The sequence below is a fragment of the Protomyctophum parallelum genome (assembly GCF_964188405.1).
Source record: "Protomyctophum parallelum genome assembly, chromosome: 5".
NCBI lineage: Eukaryota > Metazoa > Chordata > Actinopteri > Myctophiformes > Myctophidae > Protomyctophum > Protomyctophum parallelum.
This window is the reverse complement of record NC_139702.1, coordinates 41,362,926-41,386,129: the sequence shown is the minus strand read 5'-3', so window position 1 is coordinate 41,386,129 and position 23,204 is coordinate 41,362,926. Positions and strand designations below refer to the sequence as shown.

Here is a 23,204-nt window from a genome sequence, read left to right as displayed (position 1 = left end):
GCACGCACGCAAGCACGAACGAACGCACGCACACACACACACACACACACACACACACACACACACACACACACACACACACACACACACACACACACAGTTGTACTTGTTTCCCCGACGACAATGCTGATAATACCAGTTTTGTTCCTATTATTCAATGTAATGTCACGTTCAAAGCAAGCAAGATGTCTCTGCTAATTTCTCGGTTCAGCACCATCTGGTTCTTTATCCACTGAGGCTTTCAAGTGAACTCACTGCGATTGGCTAAACAACACTGCTCTCCGAAGATAATTAATATTCGATTGTCCTTGTGGAGAACAGAAATGTAATCAGTGCATTTCATAATAGCTGCTGTCACACCAATAAAGCTCTAGCTCACACCGAATTTCAAGACTTCAAGGATTTCTCAGAGAGGGAGGACATATGAAGCAAAGCAGATGGCAGAAAGAGACTCGAACAATTAACAGGGGGGAAGACAACTCAAACAGTCAGGACAACTCAAAAATGGATGGAATATATATTTATTGAACATAAAATGAGCAATAGGCTATATTTATTATGGTTTGGCAATGAATTGGATCTGCTTTTTAGGTACTCAGATCAAGCGCATCAGTCCCAACCATAGGAACTCCCCCATACCTAAACAGCAGATCCAAAACGACAGGTGGTAGCTGGGGTGGAGGAGGGTGAGCAGCAAAAGTTTAGGCAGACAGCAGCGCAGCAGTATTAGTGTATGGAGCAGCAAGCAAGCAAGCAGATTGAGCAGTGAAAACTTCCAGTTTAAATAGCCGGTATGAAGATGGAATGAGTCTGTGATTGGATGAAGTTAATCAAGTGAATGATAACGTGATGCTGAGGCGGCCCAATGAACGGCCGGCAGCAACGTTGCACTGAGTTTCCTGACTGAACTTGCTCTGTGCATGTCTGTGACAGGCGCCATGCTCATTCCTTTGTTTTTCTTTATCTGTTATTTGACATAATATTTGGCCCTTTGGCTGTTTTGAAATTTGAACGGTTGTTTTGCAAAGGATGTTTCCGCCGGTGCAAATTAAATTATATCTCACTGTAGCAGCTGTTGTGCTGCAAAGCATTTTATTGTGGAAAAAGTGAGAAAAATGTTTTAATCTGTTGTTTTCACCATGTTTTCATTCCAGATCTCGTGAGCCTTGAAGGCTATGATAGCGAAGGACCACATACCCCAGAGACCGACGACTCAGCAGAGGTAACACACACACTCACACACACACGCACACCAAAGTCAACCGATAAATAATCCACAAAACGTTCAAAAGTTCAAGCTAAAACGACTAAACTACTTTCATTTTTAACATATTTTAACGTTTGTTTTCTTCTTTTGGTTATTTGACCAGGGAAAGGGGAAAGCCATCAAGCCACCAAGTGAAGAAGACTTCCAGACCATCAAGTTGATTAGCAATGGAGCATATGGGTAAGACATGTGGGGCTGCCATATCTATACCCCTTATCCCTAAACCTATTTGGCATTTTTTACTATTTTGAACACTTTTTTTAAATAGTTCAAATAGCCGATCTACAAGCTCACTACGTGTCAATGTAGATCGGCTAGTTGAACTATCTTAAAATGTCAATGTTTCTACTGTACGATGAAAGAGTGTGTGTGTGAATGGGTGAATGTAATGCACATCTATGTAAAGCGCCTTGGATAAAGGCGCTATATAAATGCACCATAAATGCACCATTTACAGCCATTGCTAATGCAGCAATCTGAGACCCCTCTGCAAAGAATAAAGGAAAAACAGGACCCTCTTTTCCTTTGAATGTCAACAGCCAAATGGCCAAATGGAGTCAACTTGAATTACCCCTGTGTCACCCAGATGCGCCTTCTCTCTGGTTCTTGGTCTCTACATAACCTCTTTCTATCTGCATTTTATTTCTCTCTCTCTCTCTCTCTCTCTCTCTCTCTCGTCTGTCTCTGTCTCTCTATCTCTCCCTCCATGCAGGGCTGTCTACTTGGTGCGGCACCGGGAGACGCGTCAGCGTTTTGCCATGAAGAAGATCAACAAGCAGAACCTGATCCTCAGGAACCAGATCCAGCAGGCGTTCGTGGAGAGGGACATCCTCACCTTCGCCGAGAACCCCTTCGTTGTCTCCATGTTCTGCTCCTTTGAGACTCGCCGGCACCTCTGCATGGTCATGGAGTATGTGGAGGGTAAGTGGTTTGAAGGGGATTGCTATTTGGCGGATGCCCTCCGGCTTGGACTGAGATCTTATTTTTAGAGCGTTTGGTTTTCTTGATTTATTATTGTTATTTGTTTGCGGCATATATCTTGAGTCTTTTCGGTCTCATTTTCTTTCTGCTCTCCTTTGGTTGTAACGGATATTGTTGGATAGTCGTACTGGGTGTGCTTGGCACCCCATTCTGAAGATTCTTCTATGTATTACAATTAGACGGAGACTTTATTTTGTGGCGTTTCCTGTGTCCTTGCTCTGCTGTAACAGATTTGGCTTGTGATAACAGTCTAAAGATCTTTAGGTAAATTATTATTATTATTATCATTAATGGAATCACAACATCGTATCCCCCTTCATAACGCCGTACTTGATCATGCTGTTGTCGCAGGAAAATGACAAGAGATCCGTTTCACCTTTTTCATCAATCAAGTGTCTGTCACTGGTTCTCAAGGTGGGGTCCGGGGAGTCGGGACTCTCAGGGGTCCTTGGCGGGATTCCAGTGGTTCCCCAGCAATTTATTTATTTTTTATTTAACCTTTATTTAACCAGTAAAAACCACATTGAGACTGAAGTCTCTTTTACAAGTGTGAACTGGCCAAGAGAAGAGACACAGCTCTGCCAGTAACAATAAATACACGACAAAAAACAGGATTATTGATAAATTATTGATAATTTGGAACAAAATGGACCCTTTCAGGTCTGTGACTCAGAGAGATGGAACCATGTACCCAATGTATTGTACAAATTAGTTCTTCATGATCTGCCTGCATGGTTAAATAAGGGCTCAAATGAAATCATATGATTGCAAATTCATTGAGCCCTTACTATGGAAGCCAGGCAGAACATGTCTGTCTGTGTCTGTGTGTCACGGTGTGACACCACCCGCCGCCACCAGAGGGCGAAGTTACTATGGAATGTTAGGGATTCTATGCAGATTCTACTTTTGTGCTTTTTGAAGTGTCTTAAATATCCTTGTCCTTGTTTGACCCTCAGTATGATGGATGTCAGAGTATCAGATACATGAATGAAATCAATAGGGTGAAATATAGGGAGAGCAATTGCTCAGACTATCTTTGATCTTCAGAAGGTGACAGTTTGAACAACTCCTATTTCACTGAGAAAGTCAGTGTAGGAAGTCAAACCTCCTGTGGTCATAGTATTTCATGGCCGAAATAAGCTCAGTTGTTTCATCCACATCCTCTTCTCTGGTTGAACTCTATTTCCTCCAGGGCAGTTCCATGTAGCTACATGACTCCAAACTGCAGCCGCAACTCTGCTATTAGCTGCTACAGTATAGCTTAAAGACGCACTCAGGCATGAAGGGTGCCGTTTGTAACGTATGTGACTCATTCATGATGACACCGCCAGACGTGTGGGGGCCCTGGGGGGTATAGGAGCAGCCAGTCACTGAGGATAACAGGCCAGAACAAACAGACGTGTGGGGGTATAGGAGCAGCCAGTCACTGAGGAACAAACTGGAATAAACATTCACAAATGCCCTGAAATTCTTTTTAACTGCAATCTGTAAGATTTGAGCCCAGGTTTCCTGCGCATTAAACAAAATATCTATGTCGCTTGGGCATAGATATTGAGGTCTAGATTTGTCAGTTGCATTGCCAAAGCCAGTGTCAAAATATAACAAAAACTGTTGAAAATGGTGAAAGTATACAGTTGGAGGGGGTACAGCATTGTGTAGTAGTCCTTAGGGTCGTTGTATTTCATTAGCTAACCTTCTTTTATCGCAACTGTTCACAAATCTTGCTGCTGTGTTTGCACATTGTTGTATTTCTCCCAATAGGTATGGGAGTTTTTTGTCGTTGGTCATAGTTTATAGGTCACTTTCATCAATGGAAGGGCATGGGAGACCATGCACCTCCAACCACTGCACACGTGGTAGTTCTATAAACACACATACAGAATGGTTAAAGTAACGATTTACCCACAAAATAAGTTTGGGATTGCTGCGTTAACTCATGGGAGGGCCAGGTGTGCTTGATGTTGATGTAAATGTGCGTCACATCATCACCTATCATTCATTATACTGTAGCAGCGTTGTGACAGTCCAGTCCAGTCTTTCTGTACTGCAATCCATCTGTTCTTTCTTTACACAGTAAAAATCCTCACTGTTCATTTGCATAAACAAAAACGTACTCACATGTTTCACCACAGTTTATTTGAACTCTGAGAGTTACATTCAGGATGTACTGTGTATTCATGCTATCAAATAATGTCGCACAGAAGGATGCTTGCTGCCCAGTCTCCTGAAAGCAACTCAAATAACCTAAGGCTCTGACTTGGCAAAAGACCAGTTTAATGTTCTTTCATTTTCTCTTCTCTCAGGAGGTGATTGTGCCACTCTATTGAAGAACATTGGGGCACTACCTGTGGAGCTCACAAGGATGTACTTTGCTGAAACTGTTCTAGCTTTGGAGTACCTGCACAACTATGGCATCGTCCACAGAGACCTCAAACCTGACAAGTACGTATTATTTGCTATCAAGTCTCCACCGCCCTTTAGGGCAAGGTCGCCTCTCGCCCTCAGGGTGTCTTACTGGTGGTATCACTCTGGGTTCGATGAGCATAACCAGCCACATATACTTATTCGTATGACAAATTGTGAAAATCTGCTTTGTGAGCTTATAGATCTGCTACTTTCCCTATTTTTTAATTAAAAATGGAAAATAAAATAAATATTGAAATGGTGTGGTTAAGAGAATAATTAGACAGATCAGGAATATTGCGACAGACATTACATCTAAACCACTGAAGCTCGTTTGGAGCCGTTTTGGGGCAGTTTTATGCCGTTATATTGGCCTATTTCCGGTCGCCTACCCACCAGTAGTTGTAGTTTTGTAGTCTTTTTTAGTACTTTAATGTATTCCACATTTCCGGTTACAACTCTGTGAAGTTTCTCAGAAAGAGCTCAGGTTTTAGGGTGTCTTTAATAAAACTGCCGTAGGTTTTAGAAGGCCTTATAGGTCTAAATGAGTTAAAGTGCACCAGCATAATGATGTTGGTTTAGGAATGGTATGTTGGGCCTCATTCACACGTATCAAACACCAATCAAGCAAATGTTTGGTTGTTTTTTAGTTTTTTTAGGCCACCACAATGCTTTTCCAATGGGAGTCACATGGTTTGACCAAACATTTGTGTTTGATTGCTGATTGCTGGTGGTGTTCTGCCCCTCCACCCCCATCAAACAAAAAGGTTGATGAAGTATTTGGGTTCATATATATCTTCTTACCAAAAGGACTTTCAAACTCAGCCTGCAATAACATGCATAAGATCTGGTCAACCCAGCTTAGTAAGATGTTAAAAGTAAAAATATTTAGGACGACCGTTGAGCCGATTCTGATCTATGGCTCCGAGACATGGACACTTTCAAAGAAACGGTTGGATGGCACTTACACCCGCCTTCTAATGAGAGCGCAAAATCTGTCTTGGAAGAGCCACCCATCGACTAATCTAATATACAGCAACCTTCCCCGTGTTTCTTCACTAGTCCGATCCAGAAGAACACAGTTTGCCGGCCACTGCTACAGAGCTGACAATGAGGTTATATCTTCCCTTCTTCTCTGGAGTCCTGCCTCAAAGCAGACCAGAGGTAGAAAACTGTCGTTCCCTGATGTCATCGCTAGGGACACAGGCATCAGTAAGCAGGAACTGGGGTTGGCAATGAAGGACCGGGAAGTCTGGCGTGATATTGTGAAATCCACGGTCTCGACCGCGGTCGAAAGATGATGATGAGGCCTTGGTAACGTGTGTAAGTGTTGTGTCTGTCTTCTATCCAGTCTACTGATCACCTCCATGGGGCACATCAAGCTGACAGATTTTGGCCTGTCTAAGATGGGCCTTATGAGTCTCACCACCAACCTGTATGAGGGACACATAGAGAAAGATGCCAGGGAATTCCTGGACAAACAGGTAACGATCACAACAACACCACCAGAGTGAGTTCCACTAATCACGTTCAACCCAGATTCTGCTCAAACAAGGGTTTGCTCCTATATGCCACAAATGTGTGGATTGTGTGGAACACCCCTTTTTCCTCTCCACACCAAATGTCTTTGTTGTCTATTTTCGCAGGATCTACGCCTATTATGACATAATCGGTTAGTAGGGATACTAAGATGCATGCGGTTTACATAGATTATGAAAATACAGTATCATAATGTTTCCTGTAATTGATTAGTAAATCGTTATAATGTTCATTACGCCCCTCACACATTTTGCAATCACACTTTAGGATGTACGCACCGAAATTAATCTAGTCATAATTAATCAGGTCAACACATGTGTCCCCTCTGCCATCCAGCAGCGTCTGTTTGGCTTGTTTGTAAATCCGCTCACATCTGCGGTTGAAACAGTCCATGGCTTTGCTTTCATCATCATGTGAAATTAATGTTTGATTTGGGTCTCATTCAGACGATGTAGCCACACCAGCAGCCAGCAGGCACGCACATGCACGTCGCACTCACAGCACTTCAGTGATGATAATCAGTGAGCAGAATTTCTGATTATGGGAATAATCATCTTGGGACCCTGCATTATTTGTGAATGAAATGTAGGCATAAGGCATGAGCCTTAATGGAGAAGTGTTCATTCACTTCATTGCAAATTCAGAAACTCTAAAAACCCATTATTCAACCCAGTTGAATAATTAATATGGATATGCTTCGCCTTTGTAATCAGTTCTTAAACCCTATACTTAGTTGACCAGATTCACAACGGCTATTGTATGTACAAGGACCGCTCCCAGGGGCGTCAACTGGGTATGGCAAGGTATGGCAAGCTGCAGGAGGGGAAAAATAAATAAAATGAAGGGAAAAATGGAGGAAAATATGCCAAAAAGAGGCAAATAACTCCATATAACCACAAAAATGGAGGAAAATAGGCCTATAAAGAGGCAAATTACCACACCCCCTAACGCACGCATGCACACACGCTGTGCGTTGTGAACTTGCCATACCTTAGCTTTTGCTGAAATGATGCCACTGACCACTGTTTTCGCTCAACACTGAATATCTCAAATGTTAGCTCCACAATAGAGATGCCATGGTTCAAGTGGTTTTAAGGAGTTACTTTTACACTACCGATATTTATACATTGACATGCCTATACTGTAGTGATATAGCAGATCTTCTTTCCTACTTTGTCCAACACTCTGTAGGTGTGTGGCACTCCGGAGTACATTGCCCCGGAGGTGATCCTTCGTCAGGGCTACGGGAAGCCTGTGGACTGGTGGGCCATGGGCATCATCCTCTACGAGTTCCTGGTGGGCTGCGTGCCCTTTTTCGGTGACACTCCAGAAGAACTGTTTGGACAGGTCATCACAGGTTAGGAGATCAACTCAGTAATACATGTACATCATTTAGAATGATAATACATTGTTAAAAGGTCCTAAAAAAACAGTGTTAACAGGGAGACGCTTTGTACACTCAGATCAATTGACCATGTTCACGGCAGCTATCTCGCTCTGTTCTGTGTTGTTGTTTCGCATCGCGGCAGTGGAATATTTTTCGACTCTGCGCAGCGCCCTGTATATATATATTTTGTTCCCGCCACTAACAGGAGTTCATGTATACGTTATCATCAGAATTCAGTAAAAACTCGGTTGCGCAGAACTTTACTTTATTATCAGCAAAGAAGATGGTTGCTATGCGGTGGAAACCTCCTCATACTTTAACATTTCACCAATGGGCTCTAACCTTTTTAGATATAGTATATCTGGAAATGTCAACGGCGAGATTACAGTAGACATGGAGCGAGTGAGGAAAATGTTAACGTATGGTCTAGCATTGCTGATAATCTTAAGATTTAGGCTGTCCTTAGGTGACATCATTGGTGTGTTTGCTTTTTCTTCATCCTTTGTTGTGTTCGTTTTACGTGTATATATGTACATGTTGTATCTTGTTTCAGTTTATTTTATTTTATTTGTATTGGGATTGGGATTTCTTTTTTTTTTGTACAGTGTACAGTATGTGGACCATGGTGACATGATCATCGACCAATTCTTGATATAAAAAAGCTTCTAATATATTATTTATGCCCCAACATCTATAAATCTCACACTATTAAGGCAACCGGCCGGTTCCACGTGCTGCACAAGAGCACCTGCCCCTCTAAATGTCCGTTGCACGCCACTGCTCTCAAGGACTCCGAGTTCTGGAGGTCCCTGGACCCCTACATTACATTGAGAACCACTGCATTGCTCTATACATTGAACTGAGAAGGGCTTCATCCTTTTCACTCTGATCCTCTGCCCTCTTTTCTTCTATTTTCACCAGATGATATCGTTTGGCCAGATGGAGACGATGCGTTGCCTGCAGATGCTCAGGCCCTTATTTCCACTTTACTGCAGACCAACCCGCTCATGAGGCTGGGCACAGGTACAGTACGACTACAGTACAGTACTGGGCACAGGTACAGTACTACTACAGTACAGTACTGGGCACAGGTACAGTACTACACTCTGGAAACACAGACACAGTCTCATGAGGCTGGGCACAGGTACAGTACGAGACACAGACACAGACCAACCCGCTCATGAGGCTGGGCACAGGTACAGTACTACTCTCTGGAAACACAGGTGGCAGCAATGTCCCATTTTACTGCCCCCACACATTTTGTGTGTTCACTGCATGTTGTATGCTATTGATTCACCTGCCAGTGAGGAGGAGCCCCCGCCGGAATGACAGAGACTCCGTCCTACTCCAACTCCGCCCGAGACTCCCTGCTGACAGGTGCCGCCCCCCCAGCCCGTATAGTACCACCACCTGCAGTGACAAATATCACCCTCTCGTCCCGGCTTCCCTCCCCCAAACATGGGCCAATTGTGCTCACAAAAACGTTCGAGAAAGCCGGATGCACCGTGGTCGGTGGATTCGAACCCCCAGCCTTCGCAGTGGTGGGCAGGCACTTTACCACTGCGCCACCCCGAGCGCCCCACTTGTGTTCATTTTAACCACTTACACCCAGTTGTGTAGTGTAGTCCGCCGTTATACGCTATACGTATAGTATGCCGTGGCGAAGTTTTAGGGGGGAAAAGCGTATACCGTCTGCTAATCATTTCGCATGTCACGCAGGGAGTAATTATGGTATACCGTCTGAAAAGAACCTAGGCTACAGCACTGCTTACAGCCTATACTCTGTTGCCCGGGGACTCCTACCCGGGGAGCCTACATGTAGTACATGCCTTAACTACTCAGACATTGGCGCCCCAAGCTCACAATGCATTGCGTCACTCATGATGCATTGTGAGCTTGTACAGAGGACTGCAATTTTCACCCAATGTTTTCCTATTTTCACCGAACGTTCACCCATTATGATATGACCAGAAAATAGGGAATATTATAGAATATATATATATATAGAATATTTTTTTCTTTATTGAGACAGATCAGTGGGAAAGCATAGAGGGGCATAATGTATAGCCTAGGAGAGAAAACTCAGGGAGAATTGAATCATAGTAGCTCCAGGGACGAATGGCACAGCCACTATTCATTCATGAAAATGTATTAATGTATTTGCTTTGCCCAGATGTGTAATTATCATAGCATAATATACACAGTATGAGACATTGAAACCGTGTTTAAATGTTACCAGGGGGAGCGTTTGAGGTGAAGCAGCATCCGTTCTTCAGCGACTTGGACTGGAACAGCCTGCTGAGACAGAAAGCAGAGTTCATTCCGCACCTGGAGTCAGAAGAGGACACTAGCTACTTTGACAGTAAGTGACAGTGACGTGCGTGCGTGTGTGTGTTTATTTGAAATATCTTTAGAGGATAAGCCCCTTGAGATGCATCATCTCGTTTTTGAGGGGGTCCACTCCTGCAGGCACAACAGTGTGTGTGTGTGTGTGTGTGTGTGTCGTGCGTGCGTGCGTGCGTGCGTGCGTGCGTGCGCGGAGTCAGACAACGTACATTTCGTTCAACATTGTGCCGTCCAATGTCTGGCTTTCGGAAATTACGTCATATGGCAGCCTATGGACTGTTTAGAGAACTAAACGTGACATCATGTGGTAGTCAAGTCTATGGACATTTTAAATGTTTGTTTCACGGAGTGTCCCTCACTTTCAATTTCAATAGTGTTTAATACTGTCTGTCTGTCTGTCTGCCTGCCTGTCTGTCTGTCTGTCTGTCTGTCTGTCTGTCTGTCTGTCTGCCTGCCTGCCTGCCTGTCTGTCTGTCTGTCTGTCTGTCTGTCTGTCTGTCTGTCTGTCTGTCTGTCTGTCTGTCTGTCTGTCTGTCTGTCTGTCTGTGTGTGTGTCTCCTATACCATGGCAGCCCGTTCGGAGCGTTACCGCCACATCAACGTGTACGACGAGGATGACACGAACGACGACGAGCCAGTGGAGATCAGACAGTTCTCCTCCTGTTCTCCTCGCTTCAGTAAGGTCAGTCATTTTGTCTTCCTGACACCCTCTTCTTTGTTGTGTATACAGTACGTCACTCTTGCCCTTTCGCCTCTCTGCTTTTTCATCACGTTGGCAACCTGTTGTCTATGCTGTTTTTATTTGGTAATGGTTTGCCTTCTTCGCCTTATGAGTAAAGGGCAAAGCAGTCTTCACAACACATGTCAGGTTGTTTTGACAGTAGGAAGGAAGTAAAGCCTTGTAAAAGAAATAAGAAACTAGAAACTAATTAATCCTACTTTTTTTTTGTCTGCGGGCTCTCATTGTTTTCTTTAATGATTGGAGCACCTGAAGTGGTCAAACTAGCAATATGTTCAGAAGCATCTTCCATAAAATCTTAACAGTCTCGGATATTTCCTAAAAGCAAAGGTTAAAGCCTCAGTCTGTGATTTGATTTCCTCAGATTGTTGATCATATGTAGAAAACAACACAGCAGGAACCATATTACTAAAACATCATCATTTTATAAATTGTGTTAATTGTTTAGGAACGCTAGTGTGGGAACTTTGTGTGTGAACTACTAAAGTCACACACACTGAGAAGAGAGCATGACGACCTCCATGGCATTTCCTCTAGCACCACTTTTAGGCCAGAATGTCCACTCACACACAAACTATCTCAAAATTGAATGGGTGGATTGTGAGGATTGTCCTGAAATTTGAAATGACCTTTGAATATAATAGAAGATAATAGAAACATTCAGAAAACTTTTTCAGAAAACTCAGGATTTGGAAGACATTTGTAGAATCGTCCTCGTCCAGTCTAAATGGGTTAAGTGTCTTGCTCAGGGACACTTTGACGCGTCATCCCAAACCCTACACCACTTGTGCAAGACAATGCTGGCGTTGGACGGTGGCGTTGACTGTTTGCCGCTTCACCTCCCAATGTATGAATGAATAAACCACTGTAAGCGCTTTGAGTAAGCACTCTGTGCATAGAAAAGCGCTATAAAATGCAAACCATTATTGTTATTCTTATTATTATAATGCAAACCATTATTGTTATTCTTATTATTATAATGCAAACCATTATTGTTATTCTTATTATTATTACTGTGATACAGTTCTGTGTAACACATATATTTGTGTCTTTAAGACAGTTATTGCCCTCGTTGTTTGCTCTGTCTGGAAAAGCACTTGTAGGAAATGAATAATGAAATGATACCTACCCGTTCAAACATGGATGGCTGTTACAGTATGTAATCTAAATGCAATCTACCTGATCAAACATGGCTGTTATGTCTGTTGAATGGTTGACACGATGCCAGTGCCCTACCGTAGTGGAGCAAAACAAACACCCTAAAATCAACGTTTTATTGAGTAAAAGCCATAAAGTGCTTATTATGACCGCTATGAGGGCATCACTATCATTTAGGATTTTCAATTTAGGCATTTAGCAGACACTCTTTCTCCAGAGCGACTTGCAGTAAGCAAGGTAAATGCATACATCAATCACTGCTGTAAAGAATTAGGCACAGATGGACATTATCACAACAAGACCATGGCAGACACAGGACCATACGCATTGAGGGAGAAAGTTCTTATGTATTGTATTGTCTGATGCTATAGAACAGTGGTTTTCAACCTTTTCCATATCAAGCCTTGATATAAATAAATAATAAATAAATAATGGACCTTGATAATCAAGGTCCATTATTTATTCAGCATTTAGTCACCACCTTGATGATAAGATTTTGTCCACAATTCCATGCTGTATTGATGTTGGTACCATTAGGAGAGATAACAGTCAAACGTTGATCAAAATGACAATTCTTCTACATTCTCTATTTGTGTAGACCTCTTGTAAATTAAGCAATGCAGATGTTCAACAACAAAAAAGTACTCTTGAGAGTGTGGACCCGTACTGGTCCATTTGGTTTCATTTTACGGCCACCAGCTGGTGACCGTAACACTGAAGGCACGTGCACACATAGACTTCAAAGGGGGCTTGAGCCCCTGCCCTTTTACCTGTCTGTAAAAGGGCAGGGTCTGTACCTGCGTGGTCTCTCCAGACCACAAACACAGCATTTACTATGGTGAAAGAAATGCCCCCCCCTTTCTGCATGCCATATATACAGTAAGTTACGTTTGAAAGAATGTGTCCCCTGTGTAGAAATCCATGTTGTACACTGCGTCTTCCGAAAATCGCTGATCTACAAGCTCTCAACGCACCGCAGCGCGACCCTTTGAGAGCTTGTATATCAGCTATTTTCAGGAAGGGAATTTTATCTCCTGCCTCTCTAACATTCTCTGTGTGGTTAAGCTAAGCTTTAGTCTCAGTGCGACAGCAGAACACTTGTCTCAGGCAGGCCACCAGGGGGCAGGGACAGCAGAACACTTGTCTCAGGCAGGCCACCAGGGGGCAGGGACAGCAGAACACTTGTCTCAGGCAGGCCACCAGGGGGCAGGGACAGCAGAACACTTGTCTCAGGCAGGCCACCAGGGGGCAGGGACAGCAGAACACTTGTCTCAGGCAGGCCACCAGGGGGCAGGGACAGCAGAACACTTGTCTCAGGCAGGCCACCAGGGGGCGGCGACAATGGAACACTTGTGTGGCGCACGCCGCCAGCTCCTGTCGGAAGCGGCTCTGCGTGCAGACGTACAGCAGCATGTTGACCGCCGCGTTGCTCAGGCTCAGCATGCTGCCCACGTCCGCCGCCACGTTGATCGGCATGGCATAGTCGTAGCGGTCCGGGGCGCTGTCGTGCGGTCCCGTGGTCGCGGCGGTGCGCAGCACGATCTGCGTGACCGCACGGGTCACCGACAGCAGCACGAAGGTCATGGACACGGTGACCAGGAGGAGCGCGGACTTCCTCTTCCTGGACCGCAGCAGAGGCGTGATGATGACCCTGTGACCTCTGGAGGTGACCCCGACGTGACCTCTGGAGGCGGTGCTCCTCGCAGGCTGCACTCGGTTGTTGCTGAGAGAGATCTGCCGTAGGGTCAGCCTGTCCACAGGGGGGCGCCATGGCACTTTACTTCATGATTAACTGCGTTCACACTGGCATAATGTAAAAATCACACCTGTGTGAACCGAGTGGTGCAACTCCCCTCTCTCCCCCCCTCCTCTCTCTCTCTCTCTCTCTCTCTCTCTGCTCGTCAGATTAGCTTTATTATATGGATATCAATGAACCTAGACAGTCAGTAGTTGGATTTGCGTCCAGCAGGTGGCAGCCATGTCACATACTTCTCTCTTTCCAATTTCCGCATGCGCACACCACTCGTGCTCATGACGACGGTTGACGGATACCCACGGACATTCCTGATTGTAGGAGTGGTTGCACCACTCAAAAATTGTAGCTTTGTATCTTTGCTGAAGTTGAAACCACCTCAACATTTTGGTAGCTTTGTAGCTGCTTTTGCAGCAGCTACGAACGTCGGATGTATCTTTGTATCTCTGCTATCTTTGCATCTCGATGTCGCTGGCTGCCATTGAACATGAATGGTAGACTGTATCTTTGCATCTGCCTGTGTGAACGCAGCGTTACACAAATAATTGATGATTTAAAGGATTTTCAAACATGTTTGCAGTCATTTCATCGTCTACTCTGGCTTTTGTTAACACCCTGGACAGTTTTTAAGTTGCTTGATTGGGGTCATCCCTATGTTCCCCAGGTTCTATGTTCCCCAGGTTCTATGTTCCCCACTTACCTTAGGGTTTAGGGTTAGCGTAGGTTTCTGGTTTAAGGACTTCAGTGTTTTGTATACATACAATTGTATGTATAGGTACAGAACAAAGAACAACAAACTATTTAGATATTAATTGTAACAGACACGCCCCCTTCCTACACAAACACATTGTAACTTCAAAGGTCTGGTGACATGAAAAAAATGTTTTAGTAAATGTTCTTTCTTTTTGTTGTAGATTTTCTTACCTTGATTGCATCCACAAAACATTTGGACATTCAGTGGATTTTGTGTTCTGGGTTTTTTTTATCATTACGGTCAAGCAAGTGCTCTGATCTGCCTGTGGACGGTGATGTCACCATCCACAAATCCCGCCCCCTCTCCTCCCTCTCATGGGGGTCCTTGGCATATGTTTTCAAAAGGGGGTCCGTGGGCTAATTAGTGTCAATTTGGGGTCCTTGACATGAAAAGGTTTGGGAACCACTGGCCTACAGTAGTGACCAGATTTGACTGAGAGCCTGCCATCCAGCAACCTCCAGCTTTTCACCAGAGGAGTAAAACTGAATTTATTTATATTTTATCCACAATGAGTTAATAGCACAGGCAGACTCTTCACATACTGTACTAGAGCATGTCTGAAATAAATATCAGAGCAGAAATCGACATGTAAATATGAAATAAATGCTTAAACATGTAGCTTGGTGTAATGTTAGAAACCGCAGAAGTGAACCTTGAAGTTTTCTCAACTCAAACTGAACAACCAATATGTCAATTTGAAGCTATGATTCCCTGCTTTCATATGACAAAAATTAAAAAGAAATCCAATGGCAGTCCCTCAGTCAAATTTGGGCGCAATTTTATTTACCTGTTGAGCAGGAGGATGATGGTGAAGGGTAGGATGTAGGCCTGTATGGTCTGGGCCCACACCAGGCCGTGGATGAAACGGTCGTAGGGTCTGTCCTGGGCGTACACGCAGCTGCTCCGGTTGTTGACGACCACGGAGACGTTGGCCCAGTAATGAGGGACGGCCAACAAGACGCTGAGCAGGAAGACCGCAGCGATGGTCCGCGCCGCACATCTGGCCGTGCACACCCTGCTCTTCATCCTCCAGTTGTGGATGGCCACGAAACGCTCTGCTGTTAAACACACACATGGGGTGCAACCATGGAGTTATACAGGTATAAACTAGAGAGTGCTGGGCCATGGCTCAGCGGTCCAGGCACCTTGGCTGGTAATCCAGTTATAACGATTACAATAATAACAATTAAATAAATCAATTATAGCAAAAATGAGGGAGGTGGTGGGTCAGTTCAGAATAAAAATCACTATCGGAATCAGAAAATAAGCTTAACTGTGATTTAATAAACTTAAAACAAAATGAAAATTTCAATAACAATAGTCAACTTAAATGAAATCGGACAAAGCCAACTCGGATCGTGACAAATCATGACAATGAACACAACGTTTTGGGCCGATCAAATAATTTATAAGAAGAAAAACGAAACAAATAGTGTTGTCTCCTGCCTTTATTTTCTTCTTTCTAATGATTTGATCGGCCCAAAATATTGTGTTCATTGTCATGATTTGTCACGATCCGAGTTGGCTTTGTCCGCGGCGTAACCGTCTTTAAATAAATACTTAAAGAAAGTCCTATGGTCAGAATGCATTGCATTTCATTTCCTGGGCCGTTCGTTGTTCTGAAAGGGGGAGGGACTGCGCCGCTCTATAGCAAGACTTGGGATAAATCCTCTTGCTTCTCAGTATAGCCTGTGTGTCTGTCTCTCTCCACCTCCACCCTCGACTGCCAGACTCAATCTCTCCAGGTGGCCCAAACAATGTGATTGCCCTTTCACCCCATCAGCCAGGTGAGCTGTGGGCGGGGCTTCACAATCACTGCCTGTTCTGTTACCATAGCAACACATGTATCTAGCTGGTTTCTCATGGCATAGTCCAGCAGATAAGTAGAAAAACGCATAGCGTGGCAGATAGGTGGAAAATAATAACATACATGAAAATAGTGCATAGCAAACGAAAAAATGCATATAAACAATGTGACTCTGGGCACAGATGTTACACAGTCTGGCAGTGTGCCGTGGGTTCGAGTCCCGATCCCGACGGCCTTTTCTGCATGTCACCCCCCCCATCTATCTCCACATTTCCTGTCAGCCTACTGTCTATCCCTCTATAAGAACGCTCTACTAACGCATTTTCTCGATTTGGACGACAACATTTGGTGTGCGTCAGGGGACCACAGACGTGAATGTTGTAGACTATAGAGACCCGACTCCGGATAAGCGTTTGCAGATGGATGGATTAAAAAAAAATCAGCTGATTTGTTGATATATAGAAAAAGTAATTTCAAAAGATTTTTTTTTAACCGCTTCCCGATTAAATTGAATAACCTCTAAGAAGAAGACGGATGAGTATAGCAGTAGGCCTTATGGCGTAATACCTGTAAACGCCACCACCGGCCAGGCGGAGGTGTTGAGTATAGCAGCAGGCCTTATGGCGTAATACCTGTAAACGCCACTACCGGCCAGGCGGAGGTGTTGAGTATAGCAGCAGGCCTCACGGTATATACCTGTAAACGCCACCACCAGCCAGGTGGAGGCGTTGGCGGCTCCGTAGTTGGCCACGTCCCGGAGGCTGCACCAGGGGGCGTGGCTCCAGAAGGGCTCCGCCTGGAGGAACTTGAGGGAGAACTCCAGCACGACGATGGAGACCAGCACGGCGGTGTCGGCCACGGCCATGGCCATCAGGTACAACCTGCTGGACCTGGAGAGCGCGCAGGTCCTCCTCCAGATGACCAGGAAGGTCACCACGTTGGCTGGAACAAAGGATTTGTTTAAAAGGTCTATAGACCATTATTCACACGTTGGCCATGTTGGCATTGAAAAAGGAGGGTGGCAACGGCATAGACTTAGCTCGGATTCACATCAGGATGTTTTACTGCGATTAAAAGGAATCCTGCTGGGGGCCACTGGCCAAGTGGTCCAGGCTCATGCCACATAATAGCTCTTGCCTGACAGCGTGTCGTGTGTTCGAGTCGACCTTTGCTGCATGTCTCTCCCCTTCTCTCTCTCCCTCTTTCCTGTCTGTCTTCACTGTAACTATCAATAAAGTCACAAAAAAGCCATAAACAAATCTTAAAAAAAATGAATCCTGCTGCAAATTGTCGGAAAGTGCGCTTCGTGTGAAGGCTCATTGGAATTCTGGTGCGGATCAAACAAACGCTTCGCTTCCAGGCACACGAGAGGGCGGATTCATTTATTTGGTTTATTTATGTATGTAGGCTAGCCGCTACTTTTCAAAACACACATACTTTACAAGCGCAGCAAATAAAAAATGCAACGACAATGATGCAACTTCAAACCCCAATCATACTGAGTCTACCGGACTACAGGTGTATTCACACACACACACACACACACACACACACGTGACACACACACACACACACACACCCCTACTCACAGGGGATCCCCACGGTAGCCAGAGTGGGGTAGAAGACCTTTTGCAGGGTGACCATCCAGTGGTTGTTGGGGCTCATCTCCTCAGCCAGCGTAGATGTGGTGGTCCTCCTCCTCCTCATCATTATCATCATCATTGAGGACCGCCCTGAAAACAAGTTTCTGCATCTCAAGGGGCTTTGTCTTCTAGTGAAATTTATAATAAATAAGTCATCATCATTGTCTCTCAGAATCTAGGCAGAGTTAAGTTTCCTCCCTTTGATTTCCTCCTTTATCTTAATAATACGCCCACTGGAGCAAACCAAGTCTCGCACCGTGTTGACCAGTTGTATGTGGTGTATCTGCTGTGTGTCAAAATAAACAAAAGAGATAGAACAATATTTGGAGTTCATAAAAAATTAGATAAGGCAGTCGAGACCTACAGTAGAGGGAAAGTAGTTACAGCCCGAAAAATACAATGGACTGGACACGCTATAGACGGCAACAAGATCAAAGCAAAGACATCAAACAACAGCTATTTAAAATAAATGAACACAAACAGATAAGCTACCTAATCAACCTCATTAAGATTAGTTGATCAATCAGATTAGTAATTAGGCTTTGCACTTGCGGTATTAAAAGTGTGGTTTATAGCCGGTATAAACAAACACGGATATAGCAACACTTTAATGGTATACAACATAGCTGTGAGTTCACTGCAATCATAATGTGAGCCAGCAGATCAACAGAGAAAACACTGTCTCTGTTTATTATACTGTATTATACTTTGAACGGGCATAACTCATGCCTCGTATGGCCAAAATCCATGGACCTTGTTTACATGTGCCTAACTCATGCCTCGTCTGTCTGTCTGTCTGTCGGCCTATCTGTCTGTCTGTATGTTTGGGGTATGAACAGTTGCAATACCGCTGGGTGACCTAAAGTGGCACTGTTGAGCAGCCTAAAAGGGCCATTCACACTGAGCACAATATAAACTGCAGCCAGCCAGCGGTGTTGTTGAGCAGCCTGCACCACTCGGTTCACAGGGGTGTGATTTTTATACATCATCATGTCGATCCTATTTATTTAAGATTGTCATTGTCCACATATATCATATACTGTAAAATAAGTAGATGCACAGGGTTTCTCTCTTCCTTTAAGAATTGATTTATTATATATTAATTTGTTTTGTCAACGGTTTGCTACATATGCATTTCATCAGAAGTGATCCTGCAGGATTGCCTGCAATGCAGGTCCTCTTGGGTAGTCTTGTGTTTCAGTTTCAGTACCTTAGTCAAGGGCACTTTGACAGTGCCATGCCTGATGTATACTTGGCTGCACGCCGCGCCACGCCACAGATATGTATTATTAATTAATTGATTCTTCCAAAACCACCAGTGTTTTTCAGTGAAACCCTTATTTTGAAGGTCCACCGGAACCCGAGATGTGAATCGTATGTAGGAAAACGCTGTGTGTTGTGACAGACGATCGTCTTTTCTTTCACCCGGGAACATACATTTGTGCCCGTGATCGTCGGTGCTTTGGTTATGTGCCAGCAGGCAAATGTTTCACTCTGGTTCATTTCCTGTTGTATCCGTTGCCTAGCAACTTAGAACCATTCATACGTTGGCGAAGATCACAATCTAACGTAAACATCAATGAAAACATGGTTCTGACGTCTGGAGGCGTCAATGTGTTAATGAGTAGTATACTGTTGGGTGGTATCTGGCCACCCCACAGTACTCAACTGAAATATGCATTGCTGTTAGAATCTACTAGAACTAGTAACCTTCTCAACAATAGCTACCCTCTTTACGTCCAATCCAACCTTCCACCTCCAGATGAAAGATGCAAAGGTGTTGACATTTCAACGTGGTATATTTTCACTTTTTAACCACGTAAACGCCTACTTTATTATTCACCAGGGTCTATACTTGGTCCCCCTCTACACCAAATCTATATTTGCCGAAAAATGGGTCCCGAGTCCCAGTGTTTGGGAAACAGTGGGCTAAAATGACCATCTTTGTTTGTGTCTGTGTCCTCCTCTCTGTCTCCCCTTGTAGGTGTACAGCAGTATGGAGCAGTTGTCTCAGCTGGAACAGAAAGCTCCGTCCTCTGTGAACCGAAGGGAACACAAAGGACCCAGCAGGGAGGACAAGATGACCAAGAGGGAGAGTCTGGGAAGCCTCGGCATGAGAGATAAGAGCTGGAGGACTGGCTCACCTGAAATGTGAGTGCTGTTATTATGTGTTGAAAGGGTATGGTGTCATTGGCGCGTGTGCGTTAAAGATAATTATGTGCAGCAGAGTGTTTAGAAGAGTTACCATAATGGATTTCCTACAGAATCTCACCTCTAGAAATAAGCTGATGAGTGAGATTTCTCACTGTGAATCAAGCCAGGTATCACACACCATTATAGAATATGTATACGGTATCTCTGCTGTTGGGGTGAAACCAGCTAACCCCAAAATGTACATTTTTACAGGAAGTGAAAAATAGAAAATAAATGGAGTTGGGTGGTTTCCCCCCGACAATGACGATGTGAGAGTATATTAGTCAAATCCAGTGAGTAAAGGCCTATTATGATTAGTAGGAGGAGAGGTACTGTATTAGCTTACATGATGATGTGTCTCTTTAGTATTCTCCTTTTGGGAAACACTGGTTCTCATGGATAATGGATTATGGAAATTAGGATTTTACAGGAGCGTGCTTTAGTTTCGGGAAAATAATTTCATTAGTAACTGTAGGAGCTTTGAATGTACAGTAGATAGAACAATGTTACTTAAACTGTACCATACATAATGCCATAATACACCATTCCATGGGTTAAGATTAGTTGTTGTCATCTAGTTTTTAAATAGCAGGGATATCATTTGGCAAGAAGCACAATATTTTTGTTACAGCCACATTTGAATGCATCAACTAAATTATTTACAAAAATATTTTTTCCTTGGACCAAATAGGACACCCCAAGTCCTCTCTCAAAATATTATTAGAAAGAAAGAAACAAGAGTAGCAAATAAAAGTAAAATAAATAAATAACAAAGAAACATATATTTTAAAAAACAAATCTGAATGCATGGCCTGGGAAAACTAAAGCAATGGTATGGTGTTGCTGTCCCCTGTCCCTTGTAGAAAGCGTCTGCAGATGTCTGTTCTCGGTAAATTAATTTACCGGAATAATATGAAGTATTAATAAGAAATAAAAGATGTATCGTTAAACTTTCTTATCCCCAAACCTAAATAAGCATGCCTACTGTAGGTATAGCTAGTGTTTGACAGGTTTGTATAGTGTGTACATAAGGTGCTGCACATAAGGAATGCAGACAGTTCATTGCAAAGTGCAGATTGGGTCCTTCCTTGCTGACCATATAATGATGTTCCCTGGGTTTATGACTCAGGCCTCGCACCCACCCACCCACACTGCCTTCTATTCTTCGCCTGTCATACCAGCATAATAAAGCAGAAACAGATACAGCAACCGGAACTTGCAAAATGCGCTACCCAGAGAAAGAGATTAAACAGACAAAGTACAGTACAAAACTGTTTCCCTTTATTAAAACAAAAGGAAAAAGTAAATGCAATGTTTGTTTTTTTTTACTCATTTACTGCCAAGGACGAGTTTTACGATTTTTGTAATAATATTTTGATAAATGACTTTTGTTGCGTATATGGCTGTGTCTACGTCGTCCCTCTCTTGTAGGAAGCGTCTGTCGTGCTCAGAGTCCCTCTACACGGAAGGGGACTCCAGCCCTCCCCTCGGGGCTCGACGCAGATTCTCCGCCCTGATGGACACACATCGGTTCGCCTCGCCCCCGGAGGGAGACCCGGACCCGCTGTCTCGGCAGACCCCGGTGAAGGCCCGCGGGACGTCCCTGGACGGGTTCAACGTCCCCTCGCCCAGCCTGCTGGAGCAGAGGATCAGTCTGAAAGAGGCCAACGGAGTCGGTGAGAGAAGGAGGAGAGGAAGATGGGGTCGGTGGGGTTGGCATGGGGTTGGGGTTGGTCGGGGGAGAGCCATCTAATGTTGATTGTTCATGCAGCCTGAACTGAGACGAGCTGGAGTTTGAAATACATTGTTTTCAACGAGGGCGGTGCAAATAAGAGCTATTGCATGTGTGCGACATGACAACTGTTTTAAAGTATTGTACAGTAACAACTAAAGTCTCTTTAATGTTTATGTTGTACTATTACTACAAAACAATCTAAAGAATAAAGGAAGTCTATGTAGGAGAGCCGCCATTGGATTGGCCCCATGAAGTGAACGCAGTTTGCGTAACTCTGTCTATAAAAGGGTGTTAGTGACATAGAGTGGTTAAGGAAACGATGGAGTCAGAAAAGAGAAAGTAAACGAGAGAGAGAGAGAGAGAAAAGGTGGTAATAAGAGAAGGAAGTGACAAAGAGTGGAAGAGAGAGAAAGCAGTGGACTGGAGGAGGTGAGAAAGCATGCCATTATTAATAGCTCATTAGACTGTTACCGCTGAGCTAGTAGGCAGGCCACAGGTAAGAGTCATTTGTAACGTCTCAGGTTATAATGATTCAATGTGTTTTATTTCTCCACAGACAAGCCACCTAGAGCAGGGGACACGGTGGGAGCTGCCATAGCCTGCACCACGTTGGCCCCGGGCCCTGTGGTAGGCGCCAGTCATGACGTTGTGGCACCTCCGCACGACACCATGATGGGATCACGGGCCACAAACGACCTGGTCCTCCGGAGGGCGCGCCACCAGCAGCTTTCGGGAGGGGAGGGGGAAAAGCGTAACTCCAGAGCCAAGGTCATCAAGTCGGCCTCCGCCACCGCCCTGTCGGTCAGCATACCAGCAGGTACTGTATGTGGCGCTATAGTACAACACGCCTTCATGCCCAGTTGCCCACATACCTAGACTGGAACTCACCTATGTTTTCTATGGCATAGGCAGGGAGAAACTACACGCAGCTGCATGACATGAGACTAACTAATTAGAGCGACAGAGAGAGAGAGGAGTGTGTGTGTGTGTGTGTGTGTGTGTGTGTGTGTGTGTGTGTGTGTGTGTGTGTGTGTGTGTGTGTGTGTGTGTGTGTGTGTGTATGTGTGTGCGTCAATTTAACAATGGTGCAGATGATCAGAAATCAGCAGAGAGTGAGCGACGCTTGCGTTGCGCTACTCTATGCCGAATTGAAGTGGACTCGGCCCCAGACTTTTTTTTTCTCCCTGGAAATAAAAACGTCTGGGTTTCCGAGGCTACCACATACCTGACAAAAATGTACCTAAATAGTGAGCGACACCCACAGCCACAATACTAGAAGGAGCGAGAACAACAATCTTGCACTTATAAAACAAACATGGGTAAATTCTCCTTCTACACAGCACTGCATATCACTGGCTTCCTTTAAAAAAGAAAATAGTCATGTGATTACCTGTACATGATATGTACAGAGTGGAAGAAAAAAGAGAAAAGTGGTGGTAAAGACAAAGATATTGTTTTATATTTTGTGATGACATTGAATTTTGCTGTTATTTTTCATG

General features: G+C 44.2%; 1 protein-coding gene across 1 annotated transcript in view; it reads left to right on the top strand.

Annotated features, from left to right (window-relative positions):
• The window catches only part of mast1a (microtubule associated serine/threonine kinase 1a), a gene marked incomplete at its 5' end in the record, with an annotated part of 61,437 nt that overhangs the window by 33,852 nt on the left and 4,381 nt on the right, over positions 1–23,204 (top strand). The window contains 12 exons of the mRNA XM_083764485.1: positions 1,155–1,222; positions 1,371–1,447; positions 1,980–2,188; positions 4,552–4,690; positions 6,003–6,135; positions 7,382–7,547; positions 8,499–8,600; positions 9,817–9,939; positions 10,496–10,605; positions 19,762–19,928; positions 21,402–21,646; positions 22,262–22,522. Coding sequence (XP_083620611.1) covers positions 1,155–1,222; positions 1,371–1,447; positions 1,980–2,188; positions 4,552–4,690; positions 6,003–6,135; positions 7,382–7,547; positions 8,499–8,600; positions 9,817–9,939; positions 10,496–10,605; positions 19,762–19,928; positions 21,402–21,646; positions 22,262–22,522 — 1,800 coding nt within the window. The remainder of the gene's footprint in view (positions 1–1,154; positions 1,223–1,370; positions 1,448–1,979; positions 2,189–4,551; positions 4,691–6,002; positions 6,136–7,381; positions 7,548–8,498; positions 8,601–9,816; positions 9,940–10,495; positions 10,606–19,761; positions 19,929–21,401; positions 21,647–22,261; positions 22,523–23,204) is intronic.